This window comes from Pelodiscus sinensis, chromosome 4 (genome assembly GCF_052426305.1).
Source record: "Pelodiscus sinensis isolate ZL-2025 chromosome 4, ASM5242630v1, whole genome shotgun sequence".
In the NCBI taxonomy this organism is placed as follows: Eukaryota; Metazoa; Chordata; order Testudines; family Trionychidae; genus Pelodiscus; species Pelodiscus sinensis.
The window spans coordinates 22,181,633-22,205,049 of record NC_143055.1 but is presented as its reverse complement, the minus strand read 5'-3'; the positions used below and the strand labels follow the sequence as shown (position 1 = coordinate 22,205,049).

Below are 23,417 nucleotides of genomic sequence, written 5' to 3'. Positions count from 1 at the left end.
GAGAAGCACCTCTCCATGCTGCTTCAGTTCCAGCGGGCACAGCCAGGGGAGTGGTGTATGTCCCCTGGCTGAGGCAGGTCCAGGTTCATCTGCCACCTGCGCTCCCCAGCCAGAGTGATGAATGGAGCAAACTGTACACTTTCCCCTTGCTCTATGAGGAAGGGGAATAGCCAGCAATGTTCCAAATGTATTGCGGGAAGGAGAGGGGCATGCTTCACATGGAGGGTGGGAGGCTTAGGGCTAGGTCTGCCCCACCAGCCTCTTTCACCTGGCTGATAATTCTGTCTCTTCTCTGTATAGTTTTATATGTCCCTATATGAATCAGAAGCTCCCTCCACTGCCCGCAGAACCAAACCCTGACCTTGCTTTAAGTTATGATAAGAGGAATCTTATACGAAATTTGGAATTCCTAGCTCTTACCATCTAGGAACTGATCAGACAGACAGACTAACTCACAGGCAAATTCTCTCAAATATATAGCGGATTTAAGAGACATTGCTGTAGAAAAACCTAAAGTCTTTAACTAAACATGCAGCTGCAGTGAAGCAGGCAAACAGGATGCTGAATAGCAATGCCAGAGAAAGACAATGGAAATTAAAGGAAATATTTTGTTTCCATATGAGACCTCTTTCAACCCGCTGGCAGTTTCTTTCAATAGTTCTGAAAAGATGTGGGACCACTAGACAAAAACAGAAGCATCTTATTTGCATCTAATTATTTTCATAGTTACGAGAGAGACCAAAGCATCAACAGAACCTATGCTCAGATATGAAGGAATCTGAATAGTTTCAGCAAGTCATGCAACACCAAATTCCTAGAATTTTCAAGATGGAGCATAAGGGATATATGCAACAGCTAATGTAGTATCTGCAATGTACTCTCTTTGTGCTTTTTCCTGTTAGTTACAGTACACTGGTCTCTGGGGTTATTTAATGAGGGCAGGTGTCAACAGTGTAGGGGTATTGAATTGTCTCTGTTTAGTGGTATTTTTAAAAGGCTGTAGTAGGTCTAGTGCAAGGGCCAATTTTAGATATGTCCATTACTTGGCCCAGGTAATGGACATATAATTTTGGATCAGGGGCCACTACAAGATTTTGGAAAGTGGTCGAGGGCCACACTCGTCAGTGATATTAATGGAGGAGATGTAGGGTCTGGGATGGAGGTGGGTGCAGAAGAGAGCTTGGGGTAATCAATTGGGGTTCAGGAGTGAGAATGGAGTCCGGAAGGGAGTTTGAGTGAAGGAGGTGGTTGTGACCTAGGGCAGGGGACTGAAGTGCAGGGTTTGGGATATGACCTATGGTAGAAGGGGATTGTGATCTGGGGCAGGAGATTGGGGTGCCAGATCTGGGAGGCGGTTTGAGTTAAGCTAAGGTTTGCAGAGCCTAAAACGTTTCTCTGCCAGCTTGCCTGCCTGCCGCATGCCTGCACAGGCTGCACAGCCATGTGTTTTTGTGTCAATAACTGAGCTGAGGAGGAGAGGCATGGTTCTTCTTGGCTGCTTGTTATTCAAACAGGGGGCTCCCATTGGCCAGTTTCTGGCCAGAAACTGACCAATGAGATTGTGCCAGGTTCAGGGTCAGCCTGCCTGTGGCTCCCTGCTGCCTCCGCAGGTTGGATCTGGTGGCTTGGTGGGATGGATCCGGCCCAAGGGCCTTATTTTGCCCAGGCCTGCCCTAGGCAAAAGTCTCTCCAGTTTCCCACTCCTCTCCACCTCCATGTCTTGAGTCAAAAAGGCATTGGTTAAATTCCATTGTGAATAGCACAATGTAGGGTGTCCACCCAAAGGAATCAAGCATGTATATCATTGTCAACTATAATGGTACCATCTTCTGGGATATAAACTACAGAGAGAGGCTGCAAAAACTGTTGATTCTGGACTGGGTCTAGGGAAATTGGGGTTCAATTCTTGGCTGTCATAGCCCTTTTGTGTGACATCTGGCAAGTCCTTTGATCACTGCCTCAGTTTCCCTGTATGTGAAATAGAGATAATAAGAGTGGCCTACTTCATGATGGTGTTGAGAGGATAAATTAATATTTATGAGGTGTTGAGAGCTATAATCACTTTGGTGATTAGAGCCATAAGAGAAACGTAGAGAGAGCCTGAGAAACTTTGCTGTTACTCACTGAACAGTCACACATTTGAATTTTGACTACATTTGCAAAATTACAAAAGAAAATGATGCATTTAAAGAACCACTTATCTCCTCAGTCCTATCCTTAGAATCCCCCAAATGTGGTTTGAAATAAGGGAAGACATTGGACCCAAATCTTCAAAGAAAGTAAATGTAGCAACAAGATTTAAATATTTGCAAAATTGTTAAGAAAATGGTTAATTTAAAATACATTATTTCTTGCTAAGGAGTACAACAGCACTACAACTTAATTTAAAATGTAACACCTTTACCACAATGTGTGTTATGCAATATCATATAATATTATGTAATATCATACCACCAATTAAGATCTTGATGGGAAAGACTATTGGGTGAATGGTAGTCTTGACTGTACAAAGGGTTAAGTAGCTTCCAGTTATACTGAATTTACTGGGAATGGAGGATATTCAGCATATTGCAAGGTCAGAATATAAATGCCTATTGTTATCATAATACAATACACACTATCACAGTATACTACAATAAGAATGACTCTCACGTGTATCTTGCTGTTGTAGCTAGCAAGCTTACTACATTCTGAAGGAAATGTTAGCTTCTTAACAACATATACTAGTAAGTATCATAACTAATATCTTTCAGGTATTAGCAACGGTATAGTTTTTGATATAGTATTTTTGTTTTAGTTTTTGTTGTTTCTTCCATGTTTGTGTACCATCTAGCACAACAGTCCAGTTCTAGGACATGTTCCTATAATGCAAATAAAACCACTGAAGAAAAGAAAAATGTGGAAATACACAAGGTCTGATTGGTAGCCTTTATATAATGGGCAAAGTTTCAAGATGGCTAATACTTTGACCACAGCCAAACAAATGAAATAAAGTCATGTGTTCTCTGCCTTAAGAATGATTTATTACTATATGTTTGTATAGTGCCTAGCATAATGGGTTGGGGCTTTCAGATATAGGTAATAATACAGTTCAGCTCCTGAGAACAAATGTATCTATCTGAGGTTTCCAGCATATTTCTGAAATGTTTTCCTGCATGGCAAATTGTTCGTAGTTCAGTGTACTGAGCTTGCGATTATGAGCATTTTAGAAAAGAGATTCTTGGATCTCAGTTAATGGTCAACTTTCTGTTAGTTCATATTTCCAAGCTGGGCTGTTCAACTAACAGGAAAGGTAAAAAGGTCAAACAGGAAGGGATGGATCAGGAGTCAGTTCCGACCAGAGCTGTGGAAGGCTGAGATTTGCCTACAGTTCACCAGAATGTTAGAACAAGTCAGATTCGGAAAAGGTAGGAGAAATATTATGCTTCATACCTGAGCATCTAGATGTATTTAGGCTGTTTGTGTTGTAATATTTGACTTTTAAGCTCTACTATGTCTGAAAAAATGTGAGCAACTAAGGGGAATAATTTTAGTGGCAGAGTAGCTTAATGCATGAGTACAGGGATAGTTTTCAAAATAAGTATAATGGTAATGAGTTGTAGCAATGAATTTCAGCAGTGATTTTTATGGAAATTTTTATGTGTTTTTGTTCCTTTTATCGAGGACCAAGATGTTTCTGTTCTTTCTTTTTGTTTTCTCTTCTCTACTACAGTGTATTCAGAATAGGCCAATTTTTTTCAAACCTGAGCACACAAAAGGGGGATTTATTTTCAATTCATATTTAGACACTTAAAATGATCTGGTTTTCAGAACACCTGCAGTACACAAAGGATCACTTTTAGCTAGATATCTAAATAAGAATCTGAATCCTTAATTTTTAGGTGCCAAAGTTAGAGAATTTTGAACACAGGATAAAATTTTCAAAAGCACCAAAATCTCATTATCAGAAAGGGACATAGGCAATTAGGTGCTTTTGAAAATGTGAAATGTGCTGCTAAACAATAGCATCATCTCTGTTTAGTCAATCAATGAATAAAAGCCCCAGTGAGCTTTATGAAGGATAACATGTTTGAAGCACACTTAAGGAAGCCCATTCCACCTCTCCTTAACTTGAACACTCATTTTCACAGGATGTTTTTTCTGTGTAGCAGGGTAGCACACTGACATTTTATATTAAGTTTTTATTATAACTATGTACTCAGAGTATAATACCTTGGTTGGAATATTTTTATTTTGATTTATACTTGTGGTAGCACCAAGAGGACTCAGTCAGATCAGAATCCTTTGTGCTTGGTTCTGTGTAAGCTTCTAATTAATGACAGTCTCTGCCATAAGGAGTTTGCAGGCTAAAAGAAGATGAAACAAACAAATTCATGGAGAAGTGGGTGAGAAGGAAAGATGAAGTAGCAGCTATCATAACAATCACAATGGGGAAAAAAAAGTAAACCAATATATGTTGCAGTGTTATTGTAGCCATGTAGGTCCCAGGATATTAGAGCAACAAAGTGGATGAGGCAATATTTTTTACTAGACCAGCTTCTGGACCTAGATCTGAATATTAGATATGAAAAGGACCTCTGTGTAGCACAAAAGGTTGCCTCTTGCACCAACAGACATTGGTCCAACTAAAGATATTACATCACTGACCTGATGTAACCAGGTGATTAGGATGAGGGACAGATTGCACCTCATCATCTAGTGCAGAGTTTCTTGCAGATTCTTGTAAAGCAGCATGTGTTGGCCATTGTTGGAAACAGGATATAGGACTAGATGGACCGTGGGTCTGATCCAGGAGGACAGTTTCTGTGTAGGACTAAGTTACTGTACTGTTCACTTATTAGGATAGATAGCAGTAACTGAATGGCTCAGGGGCTTTAGAATGAGTTCATGGGAGGGGAGCATAGCCTTGCCGTCTGTGGGCCAGAAGCTATATTGCGGATAAGCTCTACTGTCCCAAACCTGGCACTAGTTAGAGCAATGTAAAGATTTGTAATTTACAAGAGCTGCCCATGGGCCCCAAGAAGCAACTCTGAGATAGCTGGGGTATTGAAAATCTCCAGCTACAGTCCCTTTCCCTCAGACCATGCCCCCTGTGCAGGGATGTGGCTGGAAATGGATGAATGTAGGAGCAGCAAAGGTGATTCTGTACTATCCAAGTATGCCCCTAGGCACGAGGAATCCTTTAGGGCAAGTTATGCCAGCCTTAGGGCTGCTTTGCTCCACTGAGTGGGCACAAGGCCACTGGAGTAAGGCTGAGGAACTGGTTCTTGGTGTCAGGTGGCTGGGATTATATTCTTGGCTCAAGTGAGTCTGGGAAACTCACTTATCTTTGCATTGGCGTTCTCCTATGTAAAACTGAGATAAAAAATAATAATAAATTAGCACCTCACAGGATGCTGAGGTTAAATTAATCAATTTTTGTAAAGTGTGTTGATATCCTCAGGTGGAAAGTGCTATACAAGTGCTAAGGATGGGGGTCAGCCTCTGCATGTAGCTTTCTAGGCCACCAGTTCAAATCTGTCTCAGAATAGAAATGGCTTCCTGGTGTCCTATGCAAAACAAACGGGAATTCCTGCCAGTGCAATTCCTAGTTCTAGTTCCACATTGGAAGACACATGATTACAGTTGGCATTGTTAGCCTCAGAAAAGGGCTATCAATGGCCATCTTTTTGACTCTTAAAAACAAAAGGCTTCTCAGCTCTCTTACATCCAAGATGTACCTTGCAAGTCACGTTTGATGCAAAGGGCGATAGACAGCATCTTTCATTGCCATGTTCTTTTCTGTACCTGGTTTTGTGGGTACAGCAAGGTTTTAATCCTCTTGCTCCTCCATCCACCACTTTACCTAAGTAACTCTTTTCTTTACTATTTTTGAAGCATTTTTTAAAGTTGCAGACTGCGTTAGGGAAATGGGAATATCAGGCTGTCTTGTTTTGTTCTACTCAGGGGCATTTTAAAATTCTTTAATAACAGCTATCCAGATACTTTTAAAAGGGAAGTGGGGAAAATAGAATTGTTTAGTTTATCTTCCTTCCAACAGGGAAAAAAAATGCCTTCCTTTCCCAAGCTATCCGCACTGAACAACTCTCAAATCAATGTGGTGGAAAGCCATGTTAACAGGCTGTGCTTGATGCACAGGAAAATAACTATGGCCTTCTGAGCTACACAAGCCAAAAAGAAGCTGTTGGGAGTGCTCTCTGGCAGGCCAAACTGTTCAGATGAGGGATTGACTGATGTAGCCTGCTGTGAAAGCTGATAAGAAAACCCAGTCTCTATCTCTATACTAGGATGTGACAAGCTGTCCTGCTGCTATCTCAGCTCTGCTAGTACTTGGAATGGGCTTTGCAGTGAGGAAATGAGCGTTGCTGTGATTATTGTAGCTCTTAGGAGTGCCACTTAGGGTGCGTCTAGACTACCGCGTTTTGTCGATGGAAGTTTTGTCGACAGGTACTGTCGACAAAACTTCTGTCGACAAAGAGCGTCCAGACACATTGAGTTCTGTCGACAAAGCAAGCTGCTTTGTCGACAGAACTCCGTAGTCTGGACGCAACGTTACAGGCAATAACACCTTCTGTCGACAGAGTTCTGTCGACAGAAGGTGTTATGCCTCGTAAAATGAGGTATACCAGCGTCGACAAAACTGCTGAGTTCTGTCGACGTTATGTCGACAGAACTCAGCGGTAGTGTAGACGCTGGTATAGTTTTGTCGACAAAAGTCCTCTTTTGTCGACAAAACTAGGTAGTCTAGACACACCCTTAGATGAGAGCTCTGGAATGTTAGACCCTGCTCAAATACAAGTCCCCCCTCCCCACCCCAAAGAGCATCCCCAGGCCAGTGTGTCACAGCTGCTAAGGAAAGGTATCTCCTGTTCTGCCCACACACACTTGCTGAATAAGGAATAGGCTCCAATTCTGAGAGAGACAGAAGGCCCATGCAGGTTTAATGGGGCAGCTTGCTGTGACATATATGGGCTGCTAGATTAAGGTTCAGGGAATCCTGCTGTAGTAATGGTTGGCTTGTTCCAAACATCTGTCTAATATTTGAATTTCTTAAAATGAAGATGAGTGTAAGTGCACTGACAATAGCTGATTTTATAAATTCATTCAGCATAGAAATTGCCATACACCATGCCATACAGCATGTGCTGTTTCAGATGAAAATGTAGGTACTGCCCCATAGTAAGCAGTTGTGGGATAACTCATCCTGCATGCAACTCTCATCCTTAGAGCACTGTGTAGATACAAATTTCTTTACACAGATGCGGATATCCATGGATAGAAATTGGTATCTGCTGTAGTGCAGGGCTCTACTTCTAGTAACCATGACAGACAAAGGAGAAGAATATCCCAAAAGCCAGCATCTCACACCAGCAGCTCCTTCTAGCTGCATAGCTATACTGCCCCAGCCCTTCCATGCATCTGTGTCTCCTGACAGGGGTCATACAGCCCTGTCGGGGATGGGGCAAGAAGCAGTATACCTGTGCAGTTGGGAGGAGCTGCCATCTTGGGGAGCTGGCTCCTAAGAGCAGTGGCACCACATTCTCCTCCTTTGGCCTGCTGTAGTTTCCAGGACTAGAGCGTTGTGGTTCAGTGGATACTGATTTCTATCCATGGATATCCACATTTGCTGACAGAAATTTGTATCCATGCAGGCTTGACTCATCCCTAGTAGTGAGAGGTTGAATTAAGCCATGAATTATGAAGTTTAATGTCATTTCCAAAGTTATTTTAGCATTAATTATGATAACTCTGGGTATTCTTGTTCTCCATATAAATGTCTTTTCTCTTTTTGAAATGTGCTGACTTTAGTATTAAAAAAAGTTGTAAACAAAAGATAACGAGCATTAGCACAATAGACAAGGTGATGTACCAAAGTATGGGTTGTTTATTACAGTTTTGCTTTTTGTTGAGTTATGTAAGTGTGCACCTGAACTTTCCATGAGAAGAAGATAGAGAAACATAGAGGCGAAAGCAATGTTTAATAAGTTCCATGGAAGCCTCCCAGTGGCTTGGGGCCAGCTTGTCAATGGTATTTAGCTGAATACTGGTGCTGCCTCGCAGGATTTGTAAAAGCACCTAAGCAGGTTAATGCCCATTGGAATGATTGATAATCTGGTCCCTGGTGCTCATATGTAACTCCATGGATTAAAAAATGTTAAAAATATAAATGCTAAAATTGACAGAGCTACTGTATCTCACCTGCAAGCATTAAAAATAGGAAAGAATATTGCAGAGAGGAAAATCAGGTTGTCAAGTGCTTGAATGAGATGTTTGCTTTTGCTCTGTTACCCTCAGAAGAACAAAGGGAAAAAATTATCACTGGTACAGACATAGCTTTTGCTGTTCTTTCACCCTTTCTGATTTGTTCTGTGGCTTGGCCTCTGAAACTTTATGACTCATTCTCCTTAAAGTGCTGGTATCTGTCTTAACATTCTGAGAATTCATTTTGTTCTGATGCCTTTTAGCACTCTTTTCCATGCATTCCTTCAGCCTAGTGCACAACCCCATAATATATGTAACTCTCAAAATGCGCGTATTCGTGCACAAAGAAGATAGCAAAAGTTAATTAGTATATTTTCCATCACTCATTAATGATTAGAATTAGACCCTTGTGCAGGCTGTTCCCCTCATGTTATATTCTTAAACTAAATTTTATTGGGAATTTTTGTTTCCATTTACATTTATAAAGTGATGTATAAATTGATATTCTGAGCATTACTGAATGTATGTTACATTTTGCTGTACATTCAACTCTACTTTTAGGCCAAGATTATCCTTAATATCTGCAGAAGTAAAGGATTTGCATATCAGACCTTGAAATACTGAAAATACTGCTTCTGGAGTTTAATTATGGAATTAAACAGTCCAACACTTGCCAATCAGAATTGGTGTGCATGGGTTCTATCATACTGTTTTTACTTATACATCCCTGCTACCAAAAGTTGATTCTGAGCATGCAAACTTGTATGATGTGTGCGATTCTTTACTCATGTGGACAGTAACATTGACTTAAATTGGTCAAAAAGGTAAAATGTGTATTATTATTATTTCATCTATTTCTGTTTTGTAGTACCTAGATGGCCAGGTCATAGACCAGAATCCCATTGTGCTAGCTGCTGTGCAAATGGTTCTAGATGTGCAATTTCTTATGAAACTTTTCGTTCAGTGCTTTTGTGCATTTTATGTACTATGCCTAGGTTTTGATACAGCACCTGTATCAAATACATACATACATTTGATACATACATTCCTCCTGCAGGGAGGTTTAATGGTAGTTTGAATTAGGAGCTTTAATTCGAACTACCTAGTCCGTGCGGCGTGTAGCCACGGGCAGTTAGTCCGGACTACGGGGCATTTAAGAATGGTGGTGCCCAGGAACATGCAAATGAAGCCTGGGATATTTAAATCCCGAGCTTCATTTGCAAGTTCGAATGCCTATATTAGCCACCCTAGTTCGAACGAGGGTAGCAGTGTAGACATACCCAAAGTTATTTCTTACTGAGTGGCACTTTCCCAGTTATGCAGGTTTTTTAAAAGAAACTACAGGAAGGCACAAGCAGAGACAAGCCCATGCAACATTGGCAGAAGCAGCCTAAGTATGGGCTGATGAAAATTTTTAACTGGACTTTTTTTGTTCTGTGCTGATTGACTATTGGCTTCAACCCTCTCTTTCCCCCTTCTTTGCCGTATCTTTACCTCAGCCTCACTCCACGCCTGCCCTCATAACTTTTACCCCCCAGCTTCTTTTGTCCCCTTTCATCCTTCTCCCTTTCTGTCTCTCACATTAGCTACTCTCTTAATCCTTCCAGTTCTCTTCCTAATTAACCTCTTTCCCCAAATAATCCCAAACATGGAACTAATGTGATATTTGCCACCATCACATCAGTTGCTCTGCTTGTGTGTTCTACCTCTTTCCCCTACCCTGAATCTTTTCTACTTAGATTACTAGCTCATGGGATCAAGGGTTCTCTGTTGCTCACTATGGGTATGTCTACACTACCCTCCTAGTTCGAACTAGGAGGGCAATGTAGGCATGCCGCACTTGCAAATGAAGCCCGGGATTTGAATTTCCCGGGATTCATTTGCATAAGCGGGGAGCCGCCATTTTTAAATCCCCGCTGGTTCGAACCCCGTGTAGCGTGGCTACACGGGGCTCGAACTAGGTAGTTCGGACTAGGATTCCTATTCCGAACTACCGGTACACCTCGTTCCAGTTCGTTCCACTACCTCGTTCCAGTTCGTTCCACTACCTAGTTCGAGCCCCGTGTAGCCGCGCTTATGCAAATGAAGCCCGGGAAATTCAAATCCCGGGCTTCATTTGCAAGTGCGGTATGCCTACATTACCCCGCTAGTTCGAACTAGCGGGGTAGTGTAGACATACCCTATGTACAATGACTAGCATAAAGGGGTCCTGACCTTGGTTGGGCCCTAGGTGCCTTGATAATAAACATGGTCATTAGATGGAAAGGGACTATGCCAACAGCTGCCATTACAAAAAGTCATACAGTAAAGTCAGCGTTAGAGTTAGAATTCACATGTTCTTAATCCCCACTCAGTCCACTTGACAACATTGCTGCTTTACTTTACACCTCCAGTTCAGAGCACTGAGAGAGAGTAGGAATCTCATCAGAGAAAAAAAATCTGATGGTGGACAATTTTAAGCACAGAATTCAACTTACTGCTGAACATAATACAAGTTTTCTTGCTACACAGAATCCTTGGGTGGTTGACATGTTTTGTTTTACTATTATTATTTATTTAGTATTTGATCAAAGAGAAATGAAACGTTTGGAGGTTTCTTTACTGGACTGAATGTGATTGAAATGTTTTTGCTTGCACACACAGAGCTGACATTTTCTTAATAGTGAGTTTTATATAATATGTTGATTCTCCGTAGAATTTTTGACGATGCAAGTACTATAGCACTGGTTGGAATTGCAAGTTATGGAGCTCCCCGCTTCAGCAGTGGGATGCAATGTTTCAGTTTTTGGGCTCCACTCCCCAATGGAGGAGGAAGGATTCTGCAGCTCTGCTTCATATCTGGAAAGGAAACAACATAGCTCTTGGGAAGGAAATAAACAGCAGCTGGGGAGGTGTGTGTCTGATTGTACACATGTGACAGCTAATACTGCCATCTGCACATCGAACATGGAAGAGGAGGTCTCTTTGCAGCAACAACAACTGAGTAAGTCCTTTATTGTTATGTCATCTGGTCATTTTGGCTCTTTACTTGTTTGTGCTGCACAGAGATGACAACTGGCAGGTGTGTTTTCAGCGGTGCCATTTTTCCCCTCCTAAAGAGCTTCTCCAGGAAGTTAAACTGCACAGTGCAAACAACTATATCTTTCCTTCCCAAAAGGGCTAAATGACCATGTTACAAAATCTCAGTTAATAGTTCTTTTTCCATTTTCTTTCAGAATACCTTTAGATCAGAGGTAAGATAAGGTTCAGGGTTACATTTTGTCAAGATTCCATGGCCAAGGGAATAGTGGCCAAAAGTAGTTTTTGCAATAAGTGAATCTGACATAGATCCTCACAAGCAGGGTTGATTGGTTTGGAACTCCTATGAACACCTGGTTTTTTTTAACCTGGCCATAGAGGTCAGGTTTTCTAAAGCTGTTTTTGTTGCTGACCTCTGGGCTCTCTGAAATTTATTCATGTCTTTCTTAAAACATTGTGCCCTGGTCTGGACACTTTATTCCAACTGAGACTTCCTTAGTGCTGAGTAAAGCAGGACAATTACCTCCCGTGCATTCTCTATGACACTCCTGTTAGTGCCCTAATTGATATTTGCTTTTTTAGCAACTGCATCATATTGTTGATTTGTATTTATTTTATACTCCACTAAAACCCCCGGGTTCTTTTCAACAGTACTACTGTCTAGCCAGTTATTCCCCTTTTTGTAGCTGGACATTCAATTTTTCCTTTCTAAGGGTGCATCTACACAGCATCCTAAACTCAAAATAAGATACACAATTTGTGCTACACAAATTGCGTATCTTATCTTGAATCTATTTCAAAATAACATGCTATTTTGAGCCATTCTTTATCCCCTGTGAAACAAGGTTTACCGTGATGGTGAAATAACACGCCTTTTTTCCGAAAAATATTTTGAAATAATTGGTGGCTTGTGTAGAAAAGCTATTTCAGGATACTGCAGGTGCAGTGTAGAACACCCCGCTCCCAATAGGAGCAAAACTTGTTGAGCAAAAAAAAAAAGAACTGACCTGGGCCGAAAAACAAAAATAGCCGTAAAACTTGGCCGAGGGAGGGAGAGCGCCCTCCCTGGAATTTCTTCACGCCCCTCAGTTTGGGAACCCATGCTCTAGGTCATAGTTTCAGAGTAGATGTACCTGTCTCTCCACTCCAGGGAGCAGACACCTGTGTTTCATTCCCTCCTGAACAGGACTTTTCTAGGCTGCACAGTTCCCTGCCTACACTGTGTTCTCCCCAGCAAGCTAGGCCTCTGTATTTTGCTTTCTTTTTAAAGGCTATGAACAGCTTAATTGCCCACAGTTACAAGTGACCACACAGCTTTTTTTTTATAAGCAAGCACATTCATTCTTAAAGTGAAAGTGCTTCAGAGAAAACATTAAAAATGATAAAACATGTACAAACAGAAGGTTACCAGAGCTTATCCTGACTCTAGCCTCAGGACTGGTAGGTGTCAACAGTTGGGTTTTCCCATGGTGAAAAGCCCACAACCTTCTCAAATTCAGACTGGATGGATCAGCTTGTTTCTTGATAGAGCTTGAGCCTTTGTCTCATCTGCAGGAACAGGCAATCGGCACGCTCCAGGGGAATTTGCATTTAACCTTTCCCCAAGGATTTGCCAGGAAATCCACTTCCCACTTATTGTCCCAAAGCCCATTCTTGTCTGGCACATTTTCAATATAGTTCTTTGAACTCCGAAACCTCATATCATATCTCCACCCCTAAAGAGTTTATTTCCAATCCTGGTTTGTAACTTGTAACATTTATTTTAACAAACTTTACATTTAACAAACAGAACTCGAAGATGCTTTAACTTAATTCAGCAGAGCCTCACAAGGGTATGGAGGAACTTGCCAACTTGGTCACATCCTTATTTATCTGCTTTCTTTCTGCTGCTTTTGTGTAAAGTGAACAGATGCATTGGGTATGAAGGCAAGAAGGGGGACAAGTGGAATGCTAAACAGTGCTTTGCTTTACCTCATGCTGCTGTCTAAATAGGTCTGTGTACATTTTCTTAAAGGAAGACAACAGAGGGGGAAGAGTGTATTCTGTGTACCATTTTTTATCTCTTGTGACACATGAAAATGGCCTTTTTAAGGTGTGGTGGGGAGGCAGCATGACTTTATGCTAAAGAATGCTCTGAAGGACCAGAGAATTGGCTTTACGTCTTCCCAGCTCCCAATGGATGGGAAGAGGTGTTGAGTCGCTCACTAAAAGAGATTTGTCAGTAGAGTTGTTTTAAAACAACGGGGGTGGAGGTGGAAGAAGAGAGAACGAGCAACAAATGTTGTGGAGCAGTTTTGCCATTTTTCATCTAGTGCTGAAGTTTTCAAAAATGTCCAGCTAGTTCTGCTTATCTGCAGTCTGACTTAATGCATTTGTAACAAAAACATATAGAAAACAGCTGCTGCAATTAGCACAGGTGCATTCAGGAATATGCAGCTAAGGAAGGTATTGGAATACAAATAAACCCAGCACTCACCAAGGCATGCATACCACCATACAGCCACACCATCTCTTCAATAGTATTGCCAGTTTAGCAAGTGTATCACTAGATCTAGGTTTTCAGATCTGCTATACATTTTTTTCAAGCTCTGCTGTGACAAGTCACCGAACTTCAGCTTTTAATGGCCTCTGATGACATTCTAGTGACTTTTGCTAGATATAGTGACAGAATCACTTGGTGATGCTGGTTAGACTTGAGGATAGACAAACTTGAGGAGCTGAGGTCCATGGGGGTTGGGAATGGGATTAATTGGAGAAACACTGAGTATGTCAAAGAAGGCTGAGGTTAAGCAGAGGAAGGGCAGGGGAAATATAAGGGGGCTAGGGACAGGACAGAGATGATATTGGGGTTGAGAGCAGAAGGCAGGAATTTGGAGATAATGGGGCCAGAGGCATGGGGATATTGAGACTGAAAGCAGAGAGACATTGTTTATCAGAGAGATGGCTCTGTGGACAGTGAGGAAAGGATTCAGAGAATCAGGGTCAGCCAGAGGCGGGGGAGTGGAAGAGGCTTGAACAGGAACAGGCGGGGTAGTAGTAGAGTCCCTGATCCATTGTAGGGTAGACCATGATGGGCTAGTCGTTGTGTACCAGCACTGGAGAGCATGGCTGAAGGTCGCTTCTTTGGGAAGGGCTCTGTGGAGCAGACCTTACCATTCTGGGTTTCCTGTCCCTGGAAATGTAATTCCCCTTCTGGTGAAATCCACCTGCGTGGAAGGTGCCTGAGTGAAATGAAAGATGGCCGAACTGGTCTGGACTCCAAAGGGAGGGGTTCTGTGTGCCTGACAGTGAACCACTAGAACCATCTCCTCACTCTGACAAGAAGCATGAGAGATGGGTTGCTGAGCCTCCATCTCATCTTCCAGAGCAGGCCCAGAAGTGGCATGAAGCATGAGGAGATTCTGCCAGTGTCTTGAGGCAAGGCTGTTCAGGTTACCAAGCTGCCATCTCTCCTTCTGAAGCAGACCAACTTAAAAAACTCTTACATTTCCTTAAGAAGCTTTTTGGGACTTAGTTTCTGCATAAGAAAGAGGCATCCAGGCTACAAACAATATTTTTCCCCCTCTACAATCTCTGCAAAGAGTCAGAACTTATAAAATATATTTATGCTTTGTTAATTTAGGCTGATTATGAAAATGCATTCAATTTGTTATAGATTTTTTTCAGAGTAACTGCTTGAAGTCCAGTTCAAGGATACTTCCCAGTCCAGCAGGGAGTTTTCCAACAGGTAGGAAGGACCTTTTTTTCTCTGTTCCACATTGTGTCGAATATAAGCTTTCCCCATTAACCTTGGCTCTTCAGATGAGCTAGTAAATGAACGTTATTTCCAGGGTAGCATTTGATTTGTTGAGAATTTCAGTTTTCAGTTAAAAATCTAAATCTTCATAGAGAAAAGCCTGACAGCCTGTAGAAATAGTATCTTAAATGTTCGTAAGACAGAAGGCACAAAACAAGAACTTAGTATTTATTGTATATCATGATTTTAAAACCAATCTTTTGGTCTTTTTTGTGAACTCTTACTGCTGGCAGTGCTGCATCTGTTAGCAAAGTTCTAGGAATACTTTCTAGGTAAGTAGGTGCAGTAGATCTGCAGTCCTACTACTTATGGGAATTGAGTCCTAATACTTAGTGATTTTGAGCAGTTTGTTTTCTACTCAGTGACCTGGAACCATCATGCTTCCATTCTCTTTGTTTAGATTTCCTCTCCCCCTGACCTGTGGGAAAAGAAATAGTCCATTAGTAATAAGCTTCTTGACTCTTTAAGATAAAGAGTAAAATTTTCAGAGGCAACCACCATAGTTCATATTAAGATGTAATTTGGTGAATTGCCCTTGGTCTCTGAACCTAACTGACTGGAGCATGATCCAAAGTCCATTGAAGTTAATGGAGAGATTCACATATGCGGAGTGCTCTGGCTTGATTCAGCAAAACACTTATGTGATTAATGAATAACAGTTGCTTAAGTCTTTTACTAAATGAGGTGGGTGCGCTCAGAACCTTGCAGAACTGAGTCCTTACTACTTAAAGATCTGACATGGACCCCGTGAAAATGAATAGGTGCATTCCTCTTAATATTAGTGAGCTCTGAAGTTCTAAATTGGGCAAGGAGGCAGAATGCTCATTCTTTGCTGAAATAAGTGTTTCACATCAGTCAGTATTAACTCTCTAGCTAATTAAGAGGGTGATTTATCAAGAACCTAGAATTTAAGTATAGAAATTGCTTATTTACCAAAGTGCGTGTATGTGTATTTGAAAATTTGATAATGGTTTAATAGTTTCAAAGGAAGCAAGTGGGTCAGTGGCACTAGTTACTACTTTGAGCAACAGTATTCAGAGCATTTAGGCTATGTCTACACTTCTGCTTCTTGTGCGATAAATATGCAAATGAGGCTGAGTGGAATGTCGCTGAAGAGCTCTTGTGGCAGAAGGAGCTGTCTGCACTGCCTCTTCTTGCACAAGAATAACCCTCTTGCGCAATGCCGTTATTCCTGAAAATAATCAGCGTAGCGGCATTGCGCAAGAGGGTTTTTCTTGCGCAAGAAGGGGCAGTGTAGACAGCTCCTTCTGGTGCAAGAGTTTCTTCTGCAAAAATGGCAGCTCATTAGGTATGCAAATGAGGCTCGGTGATATTCCATGCTTAGCCTCATTTGCATATTTTTCATGCAAGAAACCGCGAGTGTAGACATAGCTTTACAGTTTATCATGTTCTTGACCTGACTATAAGTTTATTGGTCCTTGGCTAAATAACAGTTTCATTACCAATGCTTTGCCCTTCATAGCACCCTTCAATCTGACCTTAAAAAGATTTTACAAGTTGTTATATTAGCGTTAATATTAGCAGAGAATGCCTGTGAGAATGCCAGGAGTATAATTTGTGAAGTCAAGACTGTTGAGAATTTTAAAATTGCATGATAACAGAGACAAATCCTAGTAATGGTTGAACAGGGCTGCTGATATTGGGGGAGGAGAGAAGGGGCAGCTGCCCTGGTGGCCCACTGATTTAAAGGAGCCCATGGATCCCAGATATCACTGCTGCTATTGCAGCAACAGCAGCGGCCAGAGCCCTCGTCTCTTTAAATCCTGCCGGGGTTCTGTGCAGCACACTCCAGATGCCCCTAAAGGGCTGGACTGGGGAGTCTAGTCCCAGTTCCACCCCTTCCACCCAAGGCCCCGCCCCACTTCTCCAGGAGTCTGGGAAGTCTCTCTGCAGCCCTGTGGCTGAATCAGTTTGTATTGTGTGTTTTTTTAAAAGAGCTCTTAGCAATACCTATAGCTATTTTTGTTGTTTCATATATACTCAACAGACATTCTAGGGTTCAAACTAATACACAGACAGAGTAACAATCTTGCAATTTTATTCTAATGATAGATACAATTGTAAGACCATAAGTGCTAGATATTAGTAGAAAAGATGGATGATGGGGAGAGGAAAACCTTGGTGATGTTTCTGGCTTTCACAATGTAAGTTTCAAGTTTGACAAAAAAAAATCCCCTCCAGTTTTTAAGATCAGTTTATTATTATTAAACATTTAGCACAGAAACTGCCCTATACAACACCCTGTCTCTCTCTGTGTTCTCTGAAACAGGGTCATATCCTTGACTTTTCCAGGCAGTTTTAGGAGAACTGACTAGAAGCTTTTACATATTTGAATATATCTTATATAAAGCTCCCTGAAATAGCTGGGTGGCATAATGTTGTGCCAGGGATTTTTAGATTAGAATTTAGATGTGCTGTAATCTGTCCAGCTAGCTGAATTTAGAGAAATCAGCTGACAATCTGCACCTGGGGATGTTAGTTCTTTAAACAATAACATCTCCACTTAATTCAGAGTATTTCTTGCTGTGCTACTATGTCTATAGTATAATGTAATGAAACAAACATGCAGCAGCCCAGAATCTTGCTTATTGCCGGAGTCAAATAAGTTTGAAGTGCTGGTCTAAATGTGGATCCCACAAATTTTAAGGAGGTTTCCAAAATTGGGCAAAACTGGCTCTCCCATTCTAAAGAACTTGTGTGACTATGAATGATCATTCTTCTCAGATATCTCCCTGAAGCTACTCATGGTAAAGCGAAAGAGTGGCCTTCCTGACCCCCAACTGCAGGAAGAACTGAGAGGACAACTCCGTCTTCTGGAGAATGACAGCAGGGAGGTCATGGCAGTTTTTAGTGTAAGTTGTATCTAGTATGTTTACAGAACAGTTTTGGAGGTTATCAATAACAGAGTCGACGGAAGCACTTCAGTGTCATAGAACAAACCTGTGAAACATGCAAGTGTTTGTTCTCCCACTTGTACATGTGTGTGTATAAACTGAATATGGTCAAAGCATGGCTTATGCCAAATGCAGTCCAGAGACATTCTCATTTTTGACTTGATGACAACCACAAAAACTGTTCAGATCAAAAGGGGATTTCTAAGTGTCTGTGGGGTCATACTTGCATACAGGAGATGACAGTGGCTTCAGTCTACTCCATGTAATGTAAATTAAGCGACCGATTTTTCCTTTTCCTCATCTGGCCCACTGGAGCAAAAGTGGGTGCACCCGAGTTGGAAATGTGAAGATAGGAGCAACATGCATCCCTCCTCACCCTTCAAGGGTCCACAGGATCTTACAAGAGGGCCTTTTGTAATGGCCTTTGCAGGACCAATGAGGAAACTGTGCCTTTTACATATATGGTTTGTAAAGGCACCGTGGCCTGATACCTGGACAGGGCTTATATGATGTGCAGGGCTTTATACCAGTACTAGGAAGCCAGGTAAATTTTGCTTATTAGTTATATAGCATGAAGCTGTTATGTACTTAGTAACGTAAGGTGTAATAATGAAGACAGGGAAACTCTGGGACAATTCTGGACATATTTATATCAGAAATTTTCTTTTAATACTCAAGGATTGGGCAGATCACACTTTTACAACATCTATCTGATGAAGTAAAATAAGAAAGAAAACATGACATGCAGGATCACCAAATATTCAGATATATACAAATATACAAAAATATAGTAAGATGAATGAATATTCACGTAGACAACAATGGCTAGACTTTGAAAAGGTCCCCGCTCCTGTTTAGACACTTCCAACAGCCAGATATATAAAAAGAACACAGCAATTCCATTTGAGAAAAATGTGACGTTATAAGAACCACTTTTAAAAATCTTGCGTCTTCACTTCATTAATGGGCCTGATTAGAGTAATGCACCGAAGGCAGTGCCTTGATAATATTATATCATATAAAATACTAGTTCAACCAACTACAGTGGTTAACATCACAATAAAAAGCAAATGGAATTCAAGATATAGAAGTAGAAAACTGGTAAAGATCTTGAGTTTCCTAATACATGCTTTTAATGAGCATAATGCAAGTATAAAATAATGTGCCTAGAACACATACCATCAGCGAGCTGACAAAAGGGAAGGAAGGAAGAAAGAAAATTCTAACTATTGTGAGAGGCGCCAGACCTACTCATTTAATTAAATAACATATGTAACTTCCAAAATGCAAGTATTGTACAAATTATACAAATGTGACAGGGTCTTGAAATGCCATCCACACCACAACATTGTGTGTACTAAAAATATTCAATGAAAAATGCTTAGAAGTAAAATCTTTGGCTCTGACCTGGGCACAGAAAACAACCCTGCATGTTTAGTCACTTGACTTAATAAAAATAGCAATTATGGAAGAATCTGAAACAGATGAAAAATATTAAACACAAACTGGGACAAACTGTAAATGATCACAGAATTCATACACATATTGCATCTTCTGAATGTCAAGACTAGACTTGTGATGCACTGTTTCCTATCTTAACTGAAATAACAAGTGACAGAAGTAATGAACCCAACTGGAGGCTGCAGTGTTTGGAACACTGAAATGGAAAAGAACGGGATACATTATTTATTAGTGTGATTGTTATATTAAATGTACAGCAAAAGTCTGTAAAACAAGGAGTTAGACATTATGTTCTAGATTTAAGAAAAAATCAAAACAATAACATAATTACCATAGCAATGAAATTAGAAATATTGGAGAACAAAGCAAAACAGAAGGCACTCTAAGTAAAACTGCAAAATGCTTTGCATGGAAAGTATAACTAGATAGTTTTAGCTGTTTGTGTTTTTGTAAAAAATGGAAGGAAAAAAAATCACATTTTGCCAAGCAGTTTTGATAATTTTCCCTTAAATGACTTTCGTTTGTGCTGACCACTTGAAACCATTTTTTCTGAAACTATTACATATGGGCTCCTCATCAAATCCTGGATAGCAATAGCTCCAAGCATTGGGATGCTGTAGATTTGGGTCCAAACTTACATGCTCAGTCGCATCAGTTTTGAAAATTATTTGAATCACCATCATTTCACGCTGATAGAATGGTGAAATGGCAACTATTCAATCTTCTTTGTCTTCTTCATGGTTCATGTCAGCACTATCCATTTTAATATGAATTCCCTGTCTCTCTCACTAACTTCATGGTTCATGTCAACACTATCCATTTTAATATGAATTCCCTGTCTCTCTCACTAACAAGTCAAACACTAACATCTTAAAAGATTTCAGAGGGATAGCTGAGTTAGTCTGTAACAGAAAAAAATTAAAAAATTACAAATAGTCTAGTAGCACCTTAAAGACTAACAAAACATTTAGATGGTATCATGAGCTTTCGTGGGCACAACCCACTTCTTCAGATAACGAAGTGGGTTGTGCCCACAAAAGCTCATGATACCATCTACATGTTTTGTTAGTCTTTAAGGTGCTGCTAGACTATTTGTTGTTTTTTAAGTTTTTACTAACATCTTAATTACTTAGCATTGAGTTAATAGCATCAGTTACTTCATGTTGTCTCTTTCATGTACAAGATCTCATTAGCAGTCTATTTTTTGCAGGCTTTACAATCTGTTTTCTTGCCATTCTGCTCTGATACATGGTTGTGAGTTAAAAAAAAACCCCTAATGTGCACAGATGCTAGATTTTAAGGCATTGCTAGTGTTAAAGAACAGATTCAGGAAAATGACTGTTAGATATATAATGACTGTTAGATTTATAATGCCAAGTTTACGTATAAAAATGGCAAATTTGTTTTCATAATGAGTAATGAAGGATGCTTGGAGGTAGTGATATTTCAATCTTTGGCAATTTATTAATAGATTTTGATTGCAAAAGATTGTGATTTTGCTCTTGTATTTAATCAGGTGTAGCGTGATATATGTCATAGATCTGTATATCATAGATCTTCAGTTTTTTAAAGAGACATGAGGATTTTTTTTTTGTAATTCATATTTATGTTATATAAAGGGGGGGGCACATAAAAATGTGTGTAAATTGATGACATAATTTCCAAGATACTGAAATGAGTAAAATACTACTGATGACAACTATCACTCCTATAGCACTTTTCCTTAGAAGACTTCAGAATGTCTTTCAAAGGAGGTCAATGCTTTCTCATTAAGGAACAGTTGGTGACATGTTATCTCACATTATTTTTGTTAAACATACCTTTGTGTGTCAATTGCTTTTCAGAATTAATAATCTTTGAGTCATAAAAATGTAGGACTGGCAGGGACCTCAACAGATCATCTGGTTCAGTCCTCCACACTCCAGGGAGGACTATGTAATAACTAGACCATTCCTGACACGTATTTGTCTAACGTGTTCTTAAAAATCTCTGTTGATGGAGATTTCACAGCCTTCCTAGGCAATTTGTTCCAGTGCTTAAGCACTCTGAAGGGAAGTTTTTTCTTAATGTCCATCCTGAAGTACCCTCATAATTAATTTCAACATTAAAAATCATATTTTTTTAATAAAACTTGCTGCAAACTTGAGACCAGACAAAACCATACTTTACTTTGAAGAATAGCTGATGTATTCTGTTCTGACAAATGTTCTGTTGCAATCCTGCTTTACTAGAACATTAAGGATGAACATGCAATACATAGGAAGCAATATAGTACATTTTATCTTAATACTCGCTCTTGTGTGTCACAGTGATAGTCACATCCTCAGCGGAAGATCTAGCCCATAGTTTTAAAACATCTTGTAGCTGAAAGGTAATTAGGCTCTATAATATGACTTCTGGCTAGAAATTGCTGGAATGCTGTATCTTAATTAGCTTAATTAGGAGTCTCCTGCAGTGCTGTGTAGCGCTTAGGTTTATAACTGCAGACATGGATTACTTTCTGCTCCAACAGGGTTTATGAGAAAGACAGTCCAGCCTCATTTATACCTTGTCTTATTCAAAGTGCACCTTTTATTGTGAAACAAAATACAGGACTATGTAGCACTTTAAAGACTAACAAGATGGTTTATTAGATGATGAGCTTTCGTGGGACCCACTTCCTCAGATCAAATAATGGAAGAAAATAGTCACAACCATATATACCAAAGGATACAATTTAAAAAAAATGAACACACATGAAAAGGATAAATCGCATTACAGAACAGAAGGGGAATGTAGGGGGGGGGGGGGGAAGGAAGGTGAATCCTTTGGTATATATGGTTGTGACTATTTTCTTCCATTATTTGATCTGAGGAAGTGGGTCTGGCCCACGAAAGCTCATCATCTAATAAACCATCTTGTTAGTCTTTAAAGTGCTACATAGTCCTGTATTTTGTTTCAGCTATACCAGACTAACACGGCTACATCTCTATCACCCTTTTATTGTGGGCTTTCATACAAACATTAATTCCCTTAAATGGCACTGGTTTAATATTACTGTTAGTAAAGCTTTTAAATGTATACACACATCATCAAATTCTGGTTTCAGTTGCACTGGTGTAAACTGGAATAGCTGTTCATTTCTGTAGCCAAAGGGAGCTTAGCTACATTTTCTGCAAGAAAACAGCAAACTAAAACACTCTCATTCTGAATTTTATTGTAATGGATTTTCAGTTGACTAAATTATAGTTGCCAATGTAGCCTTAGAGTATAAATGAGATGAAAAATGTGCCCACACAATACATTTAGGTTGAATGTTTATGAGCCAAACAAATAGCGAAAGGCATTGAGTAAAATCCTGGCCCCCAAAAAGCCAATTGAAGTTTTGCAATTGATGTAATGGAGTTTGTATTTTTTCTGTCTATTCTGTATGTGCAATGTGGATGAGTGAGTGACATTATGAAGAACTTTAGCTTTCTAATTTTCTGATTTTTGTGTGAGTTCATAGAAACATTTTTACTTGCATTTAATTACAAATACAGCTTAATGAATCTCTCATTATCAGTAAGATTATAATACAATAATATGTATGCTTGCTTTGTTAGGAGCTGTCTGCCAGATTGTTGTCTATTCACAGTGACCAAGACCTAATAGTGGTAACATTTAAAACATTTGAAGAAATATGGAAGTTTTTAACCTACTATTCCCTTGGTAAAGCAATTTTGTCCATAGAACTGTTGAATATTTGTTGTTTTTTTTATTGCAGACATAACTTTTTGATTTGATGGAAATAATTGGTTCTTAAGGTATAATTTTGATTGCTTGAAAGCAATACTATCTCTGAGATACAGCGCCTTCTGCTCCTTACCATATACTCTTTGAGCATCTCACAGTGTATTATGTTTTCACAACACCCTTTAAGGAAGGAAAGTATCATTACCCTCATTTTGCAGATAAGGCACAGATAAATGAAATGACTTACCCAAGAAATCTGTAGCAGAATTAGAAATTAAACCCACCTCTCTAATGTCCTAGGACCAAGCCTA

The 23,417-nt window shown here is 40.0% G+C and overlaps 1 protein-coding gene across 4 annotated transcripts in view; it reads left to right on the top strand.

Annotated features, from left to right (window-relative positions):
• The first annotated feature begins 3,270 nt into the window (after nt 1–3,270).
• The window catches only part of SH3TC1 (SH3 domain and tetratricopeptide repeats 1), a 50,352-nt gene continuing 30,205 nt past the window's right edge, over nt 3,271–23,417 (top strand). For 2 of the 4 annotated variants that reach the window (XM_014576110.4, XM_006128236.5), the window contains exons 1-5: nt 3,271–3,407; nt 10,898–11,185; nt 14,876–14,947; nt 17,762–17,889; nt 22,977–23,082. In XM_014576110.4, the coding sequence (XP_014431596.3) occupies nt 10,945–11,185; nt 14,876–14,947; nt 17,762–17,889; nt 22,977–23,082 (547 nt within the window). In that variant the 5' untranslated portion in view covers nt 3,271–3,407; nt 10,898–10,944. Of the gene's footprint in view, nt 3,408–8,763; nt 9,027–10,897; nt 11,186–14,875; nt 14,948–17,761; nt 17,890–22,976; nt 23,083–23,417 lie in introns of those variants that run through there. The other 2 variants (XM_006128237.5, XM_025187330.3) reach the window with 2 other exon arrangements.